The 17,438-nt window shown below is 40.2% G+C and overlaps 1 protein-coding gene across 1 annotated transcript in view; it reads left to right on the top strand.

Annotated features, from left to right (window-relative positions):
* The window catches only part of Pak2 (p21 (RAC1) activated kinase 2), an 83,469-nt gene that overhangs the window by 43,279 nt on the left and 22,752 nt on the right, over positions 1-17,438 (top strand). The window contains exons 3-7 of the mRNA XM_042667539.1: positions 5,636-5,736; positions 7,138-7,285; positions 10,252-10,283; positions 11,866-11,973; positions 16,993-17,125. Of these exons, the coding sequence (XP_042523473.1) occupies positions 5,636-5,736; positions 7,138-7,285; positions 10,252-10,283; positions 11,866-11,973; positions 16,993-17,125 (522 nt within the window). The remainder of the gene's footprint in view (positions 1-5,635; positions 5,737-7,137; positions 7,286-10,251; positions 10,284-11,865; positions 11,974-16,992; positions 17,126-17,438) is intronic.

Below are 17,438 nucleotides of genomic sequence, written 5' to 3' on the forward strand. Positions count from 1 at the left end.
GTCTCAAGGACTTTCCTTCCGTGGGGTGGCTTTGAACCGTGATCCTCAGATCTCAGCCTCCTGAGTAGCTAGGATTACAAGCGTGAGCCACCGGCGCCCGGCTTAAAATTTTTATTACCTTTGTTGTACAAAAGAATTGTATTCCTGGGTTTTCTAATACTGGTCTCTAGGACTGTTTTTGTACCAGTAACCAATATGTTTTGTTACTTTGGCTCTGTAGTACAATTTGAAGTCTGGTTTTATGATACTTTGAGTAATTCTCTTTTTACTCAGAATTGCTTTTGCTGTTCCCTAAGAGGTTCTGGATTGATTTTCCTATTTCTGTGAAGAGTGATTGAGACTTCATGGGAATTGCATTGAATCTGTATGTTACTGTGCACATTTTTTTTTAAAGTGTTTCATGGCACATGAAGTTTTGTTTCTGTTATCTCTATAATAATAAGAATAATTAGCTGGGCTCCTGTGGCTTATGCTTGTTAATTCTAGCTATTCAGGAGGCTAAGATCTGAGGATCATGGTTGCAAGCCAGCTTGGGCAGGAAAGTCCATGCGATTCTTTTCTTCAGGTAATCTCCAAAAGGCTGGAAGTGGAGCTGTGGCTCAGGTGGTGCTATCCTTGAGCAAAAAAGCTCAGGGACAGCATTGAGACCCTGAGTTCAAACCCTAGGACCAGCACTAATAATAATAATAAACAAATTAAGCCATTTGTTTATAATTGGTTAACAAATACTGACCAAGGACAAAAGAAAACTAAAGAGTGTGTCCTTAGATTATTCAAAATCAGTCTGGTGGAAAGTGAGAGATTGGGTATGATTGATACAATCGTGTGTTTCAGTAAAGACAGCAAAATTCTATGTAGGCTTAACAGTTAAGTTTCCCTTTACTCCTTTCTGTAATCAGTATGCCCAGCCCTCTTACCATAGCCAGTTCTCTTGTAAATAAATATATATGCCTAGAGGACCTGGACATTTGAGCACAAACCTGGCATTCATTCATTGGTATCTTTGTAAAGATTGCTATCTTTGTATATAGTAACTGCAAGAATATGATGCAGTAACATTTCTTTTTCTTTTTTGGGGGGGGAGGTGGGGGGGGGGCCCAGTCGTGGGGCCTGAACTCTGGGCCTGAGCGCTGTCCCTCAGCTCTTCAGCTCAAAGCTAGCGCTCTACCACTTGAGCCACAGTGCCACTTCCGGCTTTTTTCTTTTTGCTTATGTGGTGCTGAGGAATCAAACCCAGAGCCTCAAGCATGCAAGGCAAGCGTTCTACCACTGAGCCACCTTCCCAGCCCTGATGCAGTAACATTTCTACCTTTAAATGTGCAGACCTATCAAGCAGTTTATTTGTTTTAACTCTTATAGTATGTGAATCTTCTAGTTAAGTATCGCATATTGACTCTATGCTTTTATTTATTGTCTCTTATAAGACCCAGTTAAAACAATGGATAAAAAACAAAGTTTTAAAAATTACTACAAGGGCAGGGAGATTTCTATATATATTGAGAGATTAGAGTGTTGGAGAAATGGCACAAATGAAGACATTAAGACATTAAAGAGGGCAAATATCTATGGGAAGTGAACTAGTTTCCTTTTAAAAATTCCAGAGGGAGCTGAGTGCTGGTGGGTCACACCTGTAATCTTAGCTTCTCAGGAGGCTGAGATCTGAGGATTGTGGTTCAAAGCCAGCCTGGGCAAGGAAGTCTGAGACTCTTATCTCCAATTACCCACCAGAAAACTGGAAGAGGCACTGTGGCTCAAGTGGTAGAGTTCTCACCTTGTGCTGAAGAGCTTAGGGATAGCACCCAGGCCCAGAGTTCAAGCCCCACGACTGACTAAAATAAATCCAGAGGAGGCTGGGAATGTGGCTTAGTGGTAGAGTGCTTGCCTAGCATGCATGAAGCCCTGGGTTTGATTCCTCAGTACCACATACACAGAAAAAGCCAGAAGTGGTGCTGTGGCTCAAGTGGTAGAGTGCTAGCCTTGAGCAAAGGAAGTTCAGGGAAAAGTGCCCAAGCCCTGAGTTCAAGCCCCAGGACTGGCAAAGAAAAAAATTCCAGAGGCTAAGGATTTAGAAGTACACAATACTGTCCATGTGGGGAGTGGAAGGTATGCTACCCAAACTGAAAGAAGGGCATTAGTTGGAAATCTGTATAGGAAATATCAAAGGTTCCTCAAGACTCACTCTTCCACCCTATAGAACCATACAAATAAACCCCCATTTGTGGGGATCAAGAAAAGTTGATCAGGAAAAGTTCACAAAAATACAAAAATCATTAATTCAATGAAAGTCAAATATGCATCAGTCCTTTTCCTTTGTCTGCTTTCAGAATAGTTGTAGACTGACTCATAGCTCTCAAAGATTGGAAGAATTTTCTCCAAACTGAATACTCTGAGGGAAAAAAATACTTTAGGTATCTTGCACACTTCCTCATCATCAATGAAAACCCAACGTTGTTTAATACTTTTCTTTACTAGATAGCAAAAGATCACCAGACATTCAGGGGAGAAAAAAAAGATATGGGACACAACGAGGTTAAAAAGGAAGAAGTAAACCTATTTTTGCTGATTAGCCACATATTTGAGTTTTTATTTAAAAACATTCATAACACCTATAAAACTACAAGAATTAAGCATAGTAACAATATAAGAACAGAATGGAATACTCACATTTCTGTGTGCTAGCAGTGACCAATTGAAATTGAATGTGTTTTGTTTTGTTTTGTTTTTGTGCTTGGGCATTATCTCTGAGATTTTTTTAGTCAAGGCTAGCATTCTACCATGTTTTGCCATACCTTCCTCCTCTGGCTTTTTGGTGGTTAATCATCAAAGATAAGAGACTTAAGGATTTTTCTGCCTGGGCTGGCTTTAAACTATTATCCTCAGTCTCAGTTTCCTGAGTAGCTAGGATTATAGATGTGAGCCAACAGTGCCTTTTTATTGTTGTTGTCTGTTTTGATTTGTTTGTTTATGGAAACTAGAGTTGAATCCAGGGCCTTGCACATGCTAGACATGTGCTCAACTATTTGAAAGTCAGACTTCAAGCCCTGTTTGATGTAGGTTTAGTTTTCATGATGCTGGGATTGAACCTAGGATTTTGTTCATGCTAGACACAGTATTGCAGAGCTATACCTTCAGCCCCATAACTAAATTTTAAAGCTATCTTTAAAGGAGCATCAAAAATTAGAGTTTCCAAAAGTCTGACAAAAGTGTTAAATTGAACACTGTACACTGTACTACAAAACATTGTTGAAATTAAAGCAAACCTAAATAGCGAGGCTTGGTAGCTCATGCTTGTAATCTACATTTGGAGGCAGAGATGAGAAAAGCAGTTTGGAAGCCAATCTGGGCAAAAAGTTAGACACTATCTCAAATAACAAACTTGGCATGTGGTACATGCCTATAATGCTAGCTATTGGGGAAGAAGTGGTAGGGAAATTGCTGTCCAAGAACATCCCTGGCCAAAAGCACAAGACTCTGAAAAGTAACTAGAGCAAACAGACTGGGAGCATGTTTCAAGTGGTACAGCATTTGCCTAGCAAATGTCCTGAGTTCAAATCCCAGTACTACCAAAAGGGGAAAAAAGGCAAGGTTAATAGATTAACTGTTGTAGATCAGATGACTCAATGTTTAAGAAAACAAAATCAAGAAGTTAAACTGAATTTTGGTGACTCTCATACCTAAAATCCTAGCTACTTAAGAGGCTAAGAAAAGAAAGATCATGGTTTAATGTCAGCCTGGGCAGAAAATTACTAAAGACCCTTCTCAATCCATAGCTGGTGCAATGGTACCTGTCATTTTAGCTGAGGTCAGGAGGCTTGAGGTTCCAAGACAGTTCGGGGTAGAAAAATCCATGAGAGTCCATGTCTACCAAAGCTAAGCTTGGGAGCTTACACCCATATTCTAACTGTGACAGGGAATCTAAGACTTTATCTAAAAACTAACCAGTGTCAGCTGAGCACCAGTAGTTCATCCTGTAATCCTAGCTACTTAGGAGGTAGAGAGGGGAAGGATTATGGTTTTAGGCAGCCCTACAGAAGATTCTATCTCAAATATAACTAGCAGGGCTGGGAAGTTGGCTCAGTGGTAGAGCGCTTGCCTTGAATGCCTGAGGCCCTGGGATCGATTCCTCAGCACCACATAAGAAAAAAGAAAAAAGCTGGAAGTGGCGCTGTGACTCAAGTGATAGAGTGCTAGCCTTGAGCTGAAGAGCTGAGGAACAGTGCTCAGGCCCAGAGTTCAGGCCCCATGACCGGACCCCCCCTCCCCCGCCAAGAAATATATAACTAGCAACAAATAAATGAGGTGTTGCTTAAGTGATAATGCACTAATTTAGCAAGGGGGAGGGGACCCAGAATTCAAACACCAGTGCAGCCAAAAATATAAAATAATCATATAGTCACTTCATTAAATTAAAAATAGGTTCCATGCAATTCCATCACAATCCTAGCAGGCTTTTCAAGAAAAGAAGACTTGTAGTGTATACTTTGAATGCTTATTATGAAATGATAGTAATCAAGGCAGACTAGTATTATAAAGGTAGAGAAACAGATTGTGAGAGAGCAGAACTGAAATTTTGTGGAGGGGAAAAGGAACTGTTGTATTTGAATTTACAGGTAATTTTGACAAATGAGTGACAGAAATATTCAAAAAATTATGCACAAATGGCTTGGACAGTTTTTAATTTATTATTTTTTTAATTTAATTTTTTAAAGTAAGTTTTTTATTGTGAAAATACTGTACAGAGGGGTTACAGTTACATGAGCAAGGTAATGAGTACATTTCTTATCTAGTATTGTTTTTCCCTACCATCCCTTCCCTCTAACCTCCACAACTACACTTCCCCATCCCCCACCTCCTGTTTTTTTTTTTTGTTGTTGTTGATTGTGGGACTTGAACTCTGGGCTTGGGTACTGTCCCTGAGGTCATCAGCTCAAGGCAAGCACTCTACCGCTTGAGCACCAGCACCACTTCCAGTTTTCTGGTGGTTGATTGGAGATAAGAGTCTTACAGACTTTTCTGCCCAGACTGGCTTTGAACCATGATCCTCAGATCTCAGCTCAGCCTCCTGAGTAGCTAGGATTACAGCTGTGAGCCACTGGCGCCTATCTTTGGACAGTTTTAAACTGTGGCAATTATAAACTACAATAAAATGAGAGTAGACTTACACAAAAAAGAGAAGTGGCTTCTGTAAACTCTGTGTTGTTACTGTCTGCACCTCTGTTTTATAATAGATGCAGTACTTTCCTTCTTTTTTTTTTTTTTTTTTTTTTTTGGGTCCGGTCGTGGGGCCTGAACTCTGGGCCTGGGCACTATCCCTCAGCTCTTCAGCTCAAGGCTAGCGCTCTACCACCTGAGCCACAGTGCCACTTCCGGCTTTTTTTCTTTTTGCTTATGTGGTGCTGAGGAATCGAACCCAGGGCCTCAGGCATGCAAGGCAAGCGCTCTACCACTGAGCCACTTTCCCAGCCCGGTACTTTCCTTCTATACCCTAAGAATACTTGCTATCAGCCAGTGTTCTTAGGGGAAATTTCTTTTAGAATAATGTTTCTAATATGTTTTAGGAAAAGTACAAATACAGAATTATAAGTGCCATTATTATCCTTATTTAAATAGATTCCCCCCTTTTATTGCCTTCTAGGAAGTAAAAAGAAAGAAAAGGAACGGCCAGAGATTTCTCCTCCATCTGATTTTGAGCACACCATCCATGTTGGCTTTGATGCCGTTACTGGAGAATTTACTGTAAGTTTTCATAGTTGGGGTTCATTATAACATTATAACATTTATAACATTAAAGCAGCACTCAAGCTGGGTACTTGTGGTTCACATCTGTAATCCTAGCTCCTCAGGAGGCTGAGATCTGAGGATTGCAGTTCAAAGCCAGCCTAGGCAGGAAAGTCTGTGAGACTCTTATCTCCAGTTAAACAACAAAAAGGTAGAAATGGTGCTGTGGCTCAAGTGGTTGAGTGCTAGCCTTGAGCAAAAGTGTTCAGGGACAGTGCCCAGGCCTTTGAATTCAAGCCATATGACCAACCAAAAGAAAAACAACATTCAAGCCTTTTCCTTTAGTGTAAGTTTAAAGTTAACTTCTCTGTTCACATGTTGTCAATCCTTACTGCTGTTTGCCTATCATGAAAGTATTAGTGGTTGGATTTTCTTTTTCTTAGAAAGCTAAATTTTAACTGTAATGATACAAAATAGATGTAGAAAAACAGATACTTAAATAACTAGACCTGTTAGAATTTTAAGTCAAACCTGCTGGGCATGGTGGTATAATAAACCCAGCATTTGAGAGGCTGAAGCAAAATTAGGAGTCAAGGCCACTGCTGCTACATAGTAATACCTATGTCAGACTGATAACCTTATGTCAAAAAAATTAACTAAAATTATGTTTATTTAAAATAATTTATTTATTTATTTGGTTGGTTGGTTGTGGGGCTTGAACTCCGGGTTTAGGCGCTGTCCCTCAGCTCTTCAGCTCAATGCTAGTGCTCTACCCACTTGAGCCACAGTGCCAGTTCCTGTTTTCTGAGTGATTTATTGGAGATAACAGTCTCATGGACTTTCCTGCCTGGGCTGGTTCAAACTGCAATCCTCAAATCTCAGCTTCCTGAGTAGCTAGGATTACAGGTGTGAGCCACTGGCACCCAGTGAATTATGTTTATTTTTGTATTTTTATCATTTGTCTCTGAAAATTGACTTCATTAGAGCAATTCAAACCACAGCTGAGTTCCTTGGAAGTCAGGGTTTTATGTTTGCTAGATATATATGCTCTATTTGCCATTGCTTTTTTCCTCTTGTTTTCTTTTGAGATAGAGAGTTTGCCTATTTACACATTCCATTCTTGACCCGGTTGACCAGCTGCCTGGTTGCCTTTTGTTTGGTTGGTTGGTATTTTTTCTCCTGTTAAGGTTAAGTCTTACTAACTTTTAGCCTGGATGGGCCTGGAACTAATTCTTCTAATCTAAATCTTTTAATCACTGTTCCCAGCTATTGATAAAGATGGGGTATTAGGAACTTTCTTGCCCAGCTGGCCTCTACTATATGCTCCTAGTTGCTACCTCCCAAGTAGCTAGGATTAATACCATAAGCCATTGGTGCCTGCCTCAAATCACAACTAATTTCTGAATTTCTTTTTATTAGGGCATGCCAGAACAGTGGGCTCGGTTGTTACAGACTTCCAATATCACGAAATTAGAGCAAAAGAAGAATCCTCAGGCTGTGCTGGATGTCTTAAAGTTCTATGACTCTAACACAGTGAAGCAGAAATATCTGAGTTTTACTCCTCCTGGTAAGAAAGATGACAGTGGTAAAAGGCTGAACATGGACAGTCATGAAGCACTACTGGATAAAAAAGATTACTTCTGGAAAATGAAAGGCTATATACTGTACTTCTTCACATATTTTCCTACTGCAGAGATTCTGCCTTTGTAAATTTATGGGGGTTAAGCATAATTGGGGATCTGGGAATTATATTAATCTCACAATTTTACCAGTTGGTGGATATTTAGGCTGTTATTTTGTATGGTCTTTTCTTGCTTAATTGCTTTTCAGTGACTTCCCAATAGAAGGGAAAAAATGTTAATATTTAGATGTGTTAGTGAGATAGGATGAAAATTGTTTCACTATTAAAAAAAAACAAACTTCGAAGTAAAAAAAAAAAAGTTTCTACTCAAAAAGTGAAACTCATCAAATATGTAAATGTAGAAAATATGAGTGATAACTAAGTGGATTTATACCTTAAAATTGAAGATCACTGGATAAGAATTGGAATGTATTAGACTCTTGAAAATAGCTTGTTTACGGTTAGGAAGGCAGCTCAGTGGTAGAGTGCTTGACTCCCATGCCTGAGGCCCTGGGTTTGATTCCTCAGCACCACTTAAGCAGAAAAAGCTGGAAGTGGCACTGTGGCTGAAGTGGTAGAGCGCTAGCCCTGAGCTGAAAAGCTGAGACCCTGCGCCCAAGCCCAGAGTTGAGGCCCTACAACCAACCAACCAACAAAAAAAAAAATAGCTTGTTAAGGATGGGAATCAAACCTACACATAGCTTAAGTGAAGTCTTAGGTGCATTCAGATTCAAGTTTTCCTCCTTACTCTGGAAAAGATCATTTATCCTGTTTCCCTTAGTATGAATTTTGCTAATTATACCCCAGATGTCAGTTAATATGTTTTTCTGTACCTGGGGTTATATGTGTAATTATTTTAAAATAAGATATGTATATGTTATATATGTTTTAATTAATTATACTTTATATATACCCAGAAAAAAAGACTTTGCTGAAGGGGTATAGAGGCCTTTTTGCCAGGTTCTCTTGACTTTTTTTTTTTTTTTTTTTGGTCAGTTCGAGGGCTTGAACTCTGGGCTTGGGCACTGTCCCTGAACTTTTCAGCTCAAGGCAAGTGCTCTACCACTTTTGAGCCACAGTGCCATTTTTTATTTTAATCTGATAGTCTCAGTTAAAGTCAGACTTGTCCATACAACATTTTGGTCAACTAGTCTATGTAAATACAGTTTTCTTTCTTTTTTGTTCTGATTTTTGTTTTTGCCAGTCCTGGGGCTTAAACTCAGGGCCTGGCACTGTCCCTGAACTACTTTGGCTGAAGGCTAGCACTCTACCACTTGAGCCACAGTGCTGCTTCCGGCTTTTTCTGTTCATGTGATACTAAAGTATCTAACCCAGGGCTTCATGCATGCTAGGTACACCAAGCCACATTCCCAGTCCCTACAATTTTCTTTTTTAATGTTGAATATTACATGTAAATGTAAATGAACACGTTTCTTTAAGAAACTATGTTTGACCAGAAAATGGTATTCTTTCCACCCACTATACAAATAGTAACCCAGGCTGGGCACTGGTGGCTCACATATGTAATCCTAGCACTAAGGAGGCTGAGATCTGAGGATGGAGGTTCAAAGCCATCCAGGCAGGAAAGTTTGTGAGACTCTTATCTCCAATTATGAAACTGACCCTGTGGCTCAAGTGGTTGAGTGCTAGCCTTGAACTGAAGAGCTTAGAGACAGTGCCCAGGCCCAGAGTTCAAGCCCCAGGACCAACAACAACAACAAAAAATATTAATCCAGATACCAGTAGGTCACACCTATAATCCTAGCTGCTCAGGAGGCTGAGATCTGAGGATTGCAGTTCCAAGGCAGCTTGGGCAGGAAAGTCTGAGAGACATTTTTTTTTTGTTTTTTGGTCAATCGTGGGTCTTGAACTCTGGGCCTGGGCACTGTCCCTGAGCTCTTCAGCTCAAAGCGAGTGCTCTACCACTTGAGCAACAGTGCCACTTCTGGTTTTCTGGTGGTTATTTGGAGATAAAAAGTCTCAAAGACTTTCTGCTGGGTCAGGCTTTGAATCTTGATCCTCAGATCTGAGCCTCCCGAATAGCTAGGGTTACAGGCTTGAACCATGGGCTCTAGGCTAGGAAAGTCTGTGAGACTCTTATTTTAAATAAACTACTCAGAAAAAAAACCCGGAAATGTCACTCTGACTCAAAGTGGTAGACGCAGTAGCCTTGAGCTAAAGACCTCAAGGATAGTGCCCAAGTCCAGAGTTCAAGTCCCATCCATGACCAACCAAGAAAAAAATAAAAGCTTAGGGACAGTGCCAAGGCCCAGGACTAGCAAAAAAAAAAAAGTATATACACACATAATTTCGAGGCATTTCAAAAAGAAAATCTTAAATTTAAGAATTTTATTTTATACAATCACCATTATTTGAATAGTAGTGCTATATTCCTTGGCACAGTTTTATGGAGAACATCTTGAACAGTAAAGTTTATTTTAATGGATACAGATTGATAGGCGTAATTTCAATTAAAATTTTAGTTTGACAGGTGTAGTTTCAATTAAAATTTTAGTTTACTGCACATAGTTTACATAGAATAAAATTCACCCATTTATATGAGTCATTTGCTCAGTCTCAAATTCTTTTTTATATTGGCATTATCATTTTTCTGCTGAATAAACCATGGAAACATACTGAACATGTGATTTTATTAGCTATCACTCTTCTTACTGAACCTGGCTGTTAAGTGCCCCAATGATTTTTAATAAATTTTTGAGATTTCGCTAAGAATTGAGTTTTTAGCTTGAGTTCTTTAAGTTAAAGATTACTGTTTGAATACTAGTATTTTCATGTTTTTCAGCAGGTAATTTAAACTGAAATCAACACTTCATTGCTCTTCTTTGTTGTTGTTGTTGATTTTTTTATCTCGCTCTCATGAATACTCACATTCTTTTCTGCTCCAAATTTAGAGAAAGATGGCTTCCCTTCAGGAACACCAGCAGTAAGTTAATTATTTCTTGTAACTTTTGTTCTAATTTAGGGTACCCAAACCAAATATCAGTGTCTATTTTGCTGTCTAAAGTAAATTCAATCATACAGATAAATAAATACTTGGAATGTTTTAATTTAGTCATTTGATTAGTTGAAGAAGCCTTATTAAGGAAATAGAATTTCCTTTATAGGGTATTTAAAGTAATGTAAATTTATCCAGAGCAGTTTTAACTACCTTCAGTAATGTTTCTGTATATAAACATGGTTACAAAAAACTTGCCAGCATATTCATTCCTCCCACCTACCACTTCTTCTATTACCATTCTACTAAATAGACTATAGAAACACTAGCTGGATGCTGGTGGCTCATGTCTGTAATCCTAGCTACTTGAGAGGCTGAGATCTGAGGGTGGAGGTTTGAAGCCAGCTGGGGCAGGAAAGTCCATGATATCCTCATCTCCAATAAACTACTTTAAAAAGGCTGGAAGTGGTAGAGCCCTAGTCTTGAGCAGAAGCAGCTCCAGGACAGCACCCAGGCCCTGAGTTCAAACCCTAGGACTGGCAAAACAAAAAAAGTAATAAAAAAAAAATATGTAAGGACCAAGCCAGGTGCTGGTGGCTCACGCCTATAATCCTAGCTACTCAGGAGGCTGAGATATGAGGATCGCGGTTTAAAGCCAGCCCGGGCAGCAAAGGCTGTGAGACTCTTAACTCCAATAAACCACTGGAAAACCGGAAGTAGCTCTGTGGCTCAAGCAGTAGAGCACTCACCTTGAGCTGAAGAGCATAGGGACAGTGCCCAAACCCAGAGTTCAAGCCCCACGACTGACCAAAAAATAAAAATAAGGACCAGAATTTAGCTCCGTGTTCACCTACGATTTGTGGGGGGGGAAAATTATATTTGCCATCTATATTTCATGCACTTATTTTCACTGAATTTATGAAATAGCATTTATTTGTATGTATTATTTAATGTATTTAATTTTGTGCTAGTATCAGGGCTTGAATTTGGCTCCATGCTCTTAGCTTACTCATAAGTGGTACTCTGCATGTCTACCTCTAGTCCCTCATTTCGCTAGTTATTTGGAGATGGAGTCTCAAAGACTTTTCTGCCCAGGCTGGCTTCAAACCTTGATACTCTAAGTCCCTGCCTCCTGAATAGCTAGTATTACAAGCATGAGCCACTGGTACTAGCTTCATCTTTACATTTCATAACTGATTTTGTTAGAACCAATGAGTTTAATTATTTTAAAATTGAGGTATTGAAGAAATGAGTTTTTTTGTTGTGATTGTTTTTGGGGATGTTTTGTTTTGCCAGTCCTGAGGCTTGAACTCAGGGCCTGGGCACTGTCTCTGAGCTTCTTTTGCTCAAGGCTAGCACTCTACCACTTGAGCCACAGTGCCCTTTCCATCTTTTTCTGTGTATGTGGTACTGAGGAATCGAACCCAGGACTTCATGTATGCTAGACAAGCACTCTATCACTAAGCCACATTTCCAGGCCAGAAATGATTTTTTTTAAGTATGTTACAAAGAAAGTCATATTTTAACCTTTTGAATATATTACCTTCCTTTGCATGTATGATTCATGCAGCTGAATACCAAAGGATCAGAAACATCACCAATAGTAACAGAAGAAGATGATGATGATGAAGAGGCTGCTCCTCCTGTCATTGCCCCAAGGCCAGATCATACAAAATCAGTAAGTGATTAGTGATTAGATTAGATAGTGCTGTGTATCTCTGTGTGTATGTATGTGTTTTAAAATAGCTTTCATCATTTGACTTCCAATAAGAATTTTTTTAAACCCTCTAGTTTATTTTTATTTTTATTTTATTTTTGTCGGTCATGGGCCTTGAACTCTAGTCCTGGGCGCTGTCCCTCAGCTCTTCAGCTCAAGGCTAGCACTCTACCACTTGAGCTACAGCGCCACTCTCCATTTTCTGGTGGTTTATTGGAGATAAGTTTCACAGAGTTTCCTGCCCAGGCTGGCTCTGAACCACGATCCTCAGATCTCAGCCTCTTGAGTAGCTAGGATTACAGGCATGAGCCACCAGCGCCTGGCTTACTTTATGATAGTGTGGGGAAATAAAAGATTTTTCCTTAACTACTAATCAAAATACAGTTTTGTTTTTGTTTTTGCCAGTCCTGGGGCTTGAACTCAGGGCCTGGGCACTGTCCCTGAGCCTCTCTGTGCTCAAAGCTAGTATTCTAGCACTTGAGCCACAGTGCCACTTCCGCCTTTTTCAGTTTATATGGTACTGAGGAATCAAACCTAGGGCTTCATGCATCTTAGGCAAGCACTCTACCACTAAGCCACATTCCCATCCCTCAGAATGTAGTTTTTCAGCCAGGTGTGAATGTTGTGTAATCGTAGCTACCCAGGAGGCTGAGATCTGAGGATCACAGTTCAAAGCCAGCCCAGGCTGGAAAGTCCAGGAGATTTTTTTATCTCTAATTAATCACCAAAAAGGCTGAATTGGAGTTGTGGCTCAATTTAGAGCACTAGCCTTGAGCACAAAAGCTCAAGACAGTGCCCAGGCTCTGAATTCAAACCTCAGGATTGGCACCAAAAATTTTTTTTTGGTCAGTTTTGTGGGGCTTGATCTCCCTGCTTAAGTGTTATCTCTGAGCTTTTTCACTCAAGGCTAGTGTTCTACCACTTTAAGCCACAATGCCACTTCTGGTTTTCTGGTGGTTAATTAGAGATAAGATTCTCAAGGTAGCTAAGAGTCTCAAGGAAGGTGGATTCTGGTGACTCATGCCTGTAATCCTAGTTAATCAGGAGGCTGAGATCTGAGAAGCACAGTTCAAAGCCAGCTCAAGCAGGAAAGTCTGTGAGACTCTTATCTCCAATAAACCACTAGAAAACCCGAAGTTGCACTGTGGCTCAAGTGGTAGAGTGTTCATCTTGAGCTGAAGAGCACAGGGACAGTGCCCGAGCCCAAAGTTCAAGTCCCACAACCAACCAAAAAAAAAGTCTCAAGGACTTTCCTGCTTGGGCTGGCTTTTATCTGCAGTCCTCAGATCTCAGCTTCCTAAGTAGCTAGGATTACAGCCTTGAGCCACTAGTGCATGGTCAAAAAGCAGTTTTTGAGAGTTGAAATCTGTTAATTCCTTTGAAAGTAAAAATACTTAATAACTGAATTTCTGTTTCTCCCCTTTTTTCCAGAGAATTTATCTACTTCTTTAGTTTTGTTAATGTAGGTTATTATTCTATCTAAAACAGATATTCCTCTTCCCCAAATTATGTTTATTTTATCTCCCATTTTATATTTCTCTCAAAGCCTTGATGACATTCAAGATGCAGTTGAAAATGAAATACCTTACCAGATAAAGGAGAATTTTAGCAATAGTGCAGTGGACTGTGATAGGGCAGTGGTACAGCTGGTAGGCCCAGCACTAACACTGACTATGGAATCTATAATCTAGTGAGAGAGTGCCATGCTTTATTCTTTAGAAATGGCAGTTTAAAATGAAATGGTAGACTTCGAGTTTGTGCACAACTTTGAGGGAATTATTGATTGTTTTTTAAACACGAATGTTTCTAATATGCATTTTTTGTATGTATGTGTGATTGTAGGACTTGAACTCAATTGGATGCTGTCCCTGAGCTTTTTTGCTTAAAGCTAATGCTCTACCACCTTAGTCAAGCCCCACTTCTAGCTTTTTTGGTGATTAATTGGAGATAAGAGTATCAAGGACTGGGAACTGGGAAGGTAGCTCAGTGGTAGAGTGCATGCCTTGCAAGCATGAGGCCCTGGGTTCGATTCCTTAGCACCACATAAACAGAAAAAGCCGGAAGTGGCACTGTAGCTCAAGTGGTAGAGCGCTAGCCTTGAGCTGAAGAGCTGAGGGACAGCGCCCAGACTCAGAGTTCAGACCCCATGACCGGCAAAAAAAAAAAAAAAAAAAAGAATATCAAGGACTGAGCTGGCTTCAAACTGAAATCCTCATATATCAGCCTCCTGAGTAGCTAGGATTACAAGAGTAAGCCATTGGCATCCAGCCCAATATAAGTTTTCTGCCAGCCCTGGGGCTTGAACTCATAGCCTAACCACTATCTTTGAGCTTTTTTGCTCAAGGCTAGCACTTTACTACTTGAGCCACAGCACCACTTCTGGCTTTTTCTGTTATGAGGTACTAAGGAATCGAACCCAGGGCTTCATGCGTGCTAAGTAAACACTCTACCACTAAACCACATTCCTAGCCCCCTAGTATGCAATTTTTTAAATCCTTTTTTAGTAAAACATTCTAAGCTGTGTTTTTTTTTTCCCCTACATTTTATGATACTGTTTTAGATCTGGTTACACTGCAATTTTTTCCCTATACATATACTTAAAAGAAAAAGTTCCACATTTATTTTCTTAGATGCATGTATTTATTTTGGTGGTAGTGGTGTTTAAACTTGGGTCCTTGAACTTGCTAAGGAAGGTCTCTACCACTTGAGTCACACCTGTAGCCTTTTTTTTTTCCGGTCCATGGGGGGACAGGGCTTGAACTCAGGGCCTGGGTGCTGTCTCTGAGCTCTTTTGCTCAAGGCCTTTGAGCCACTGGGCCACTTCCGGTGTTTGAGTGGTTAATTGGGATTTTTCTGCCTGAGCTGGCTAGGATTGATTACTGTCATGAGCCACCAGCGCCCAGCTCTGCAGCCTTTTTTGTTTTAGATTTTCAAATCAGCTTTCTGCTTTGCACTGTGATCCTCATTCCTGTACCTATCATCTCACTGAGTTAACAGGTGTTCTCCAGTTTGTTTTTTGTTTTTTTTTTTGTTTTTTCTTGGCGATACTAAGATTTGAACTCTGTCCTCCATGGTTTATACCTTTTTTTTGACTGTCCTGAGTTGAACTCAGGGCCTGGCACTGTTACTGAGCTACTTTTTTTTTATCAAAGCTACTGCTCTACCACTTTGAACCATAATGCCACTTAAGGTTTTCTGGTGGTTAATTGGAGATAAGAGTCTTATCGATTTTCCTGCCCTTGCTGGTTTAGAATTGGGATCCTCATATCTCAGCCTTTTGAGTAGTGAGGATTGCCCCCATGAGCTATCAGCACCCAGCTTCTAGCTTATTTTTTATTTGTTTGGTTTTTTTATGTTTTCTTTTTTCTTTTTCTTTTTTTTTTTTTTGGGGGGGGGGTCCAGTCGTGGGGCTTGAACTTCTGGGCCTGGGCGCTGTCCCTCAGCTCTTCAGCTCAAGGTTAGTGCTCTACCACTTGAGCCACAGCACCACTTCCAGCTTTTTTCTGCTTATGTGGTGCTGAGGTATCGAACCCAGGGCCTCATGCATGCGAGGCAAGCACTCTACCACTGAGCCAACTTCCCAACTTCTTTTTTGTTCTGGGGATTGAACCCAGGATGTTGTACTTGCTAGACAGTCACTTTGCCACTGGGCTACATCTCAGCCTCCAGCTTATTTTTTTCAGATTAGATCTTACTGCCTTTTACTTAGGGTAGTGTCTTATGACTCTTCCTTCTCCTCCTCCCATATACCTGAATTACAGGGATTTTTGTTTTATTTTGTTTGTTTTTCATTGTTGGTTGTAGGGTTTGAATTTAGGGCCTGGGTGTTCTTCCTGAGCTTTTCTTGTTGTTGTTGTTAATCATGGGGCTTGAACACTAGGCCTGCATGCTGTCCAAGCTCTTCAGCTCAAGGCTAGTGCTCTACCACTTGAGCCACAGTGCCACTTCCGACCTTTCCTTTTTGTGGTGCTGAGGAACCCAGGGCCTCATGCATGTGAGGTATGCACTCCACCACTGAGCCACCTTCCCAGCCCCTGTTCCTGAGGGTTTTTTTGCTCAAGGTTAGCACTCTGCCACTTAAGCCACAGCTCCATTTTAGGTTCTTTTGGGGGGATGGGAGGGGTGCTTAATTGAAGAGGCTCACAGATTCTTCTGCCCAAGCTGGCTTTGAATGGTGATCCTCATATCTCAGCCTCCAGAGTAGCTAGGATTACAGGAGTGAGCCACCAGTGCTAAGTTTTGTTTTTCTCCTCTTTGTTTTTGTTTTGTTTTGTTTTGTTTTAACAGAGTCTTGATATATATGCAAAACTCAGGATGCTCTTAATTTAACCTCCAGATTGCTTTGTTTACAGGTGTGTGTTATCACACTAACACTTACATGCTTTTTTATTATCTGGAAATATTATTCCTATTCTTTGGAACAATAGAAAAAAGGGATAGATGAATGAAGATGAGAAGGTGGGGAGGTGCAGTCAAGAATCCAATCTAACCAGGGGCAGTGGCTCACGCCTGTAATCCTAGCTACTCAAGAGGCCAACATCTGAGGATCATGGTTCAAAGCCAGCCCTGGTAGGAAATTCCGTGAGACTCTTATCTCCAATTAACCCACTAGAAAACCGGAAGTGGGACTGTAGCTCAAGCGGTAGAGCTGTTGCTTTGATCTGAAGAGCTGAGGGACAGCGCCCAAGCCCAGAGTTCAAGCCCCACAACAACCAAAAAACAAACAAACAAAAAAGAATCCAATCTATATTCTACAAAATTAAGAAGAGTCGAGGAAGGGCTAGGTAGGGGTGGAATAGGTGAGAGTGTTGAAAAGGGTGACATTAATTACGATACAGTGTATTCATAAACTTTTTAAATGGCAACTCCTTTGTACAACTAAAGGTAATTTTTTTTTAATCAAAGAAATGAATAGTATACCATTAAGAACACACGACTTTGTTTTCCTCTCAATTCTCAGTAATGACCTGTATCTTGCAGATTTATACACGGTCTGTAATTGACCCTATTCCTGCACCAGTTGGTGATTCTAATGTTGACAGTGGTGCCAAGTCTTCAGACAAACAAAAAAAGAAGACCAAGATGACAGATGAAGAGATTATGGAAAAATTAAGTATGTTTTCTTAGAGTTCTTAATAGCTCTTAAAACAGTGGGCCCAGAGCTGGAATTGAGGTTCAGTGGTACCACATGCAAGGCTCTGGGTTTAATCCCTAACACCACAAAAAAAGAAAAGAGCATTTGGTCCAGATGAATTTTAATTTGTGCCTATAATTTGACTTCAGGAATAAAGGAAAAATTTTCTCCTTAGAGGAGCAATAATGCATTAGTTTTATTAGTACATATGAAAAGTATTTAACTGGTGAAATTAGTCCCTTTCAGATCAATAGTTTTTCACTACAAACCATATTTAAAGGACATAGTTGGA

The sequence above is a fragment of the Dipodomys spectabilis genome, unplaced genomic scaffold, assembly GCF_019054845.1.
Source record: "Dipodomys spectabilis isolate Male_0828 unplaced genomic scaffold, ASM1905484v1 ptg000017l, whole genome shotgun sequence".
Taxonomy (NCBI): domain Eukaryota; kingdom Metazoa; phylum Chordata; class Mammalia; order Rodentia; family Heteromyidae; genus Dipodomys; species Dipodomys spectabilis.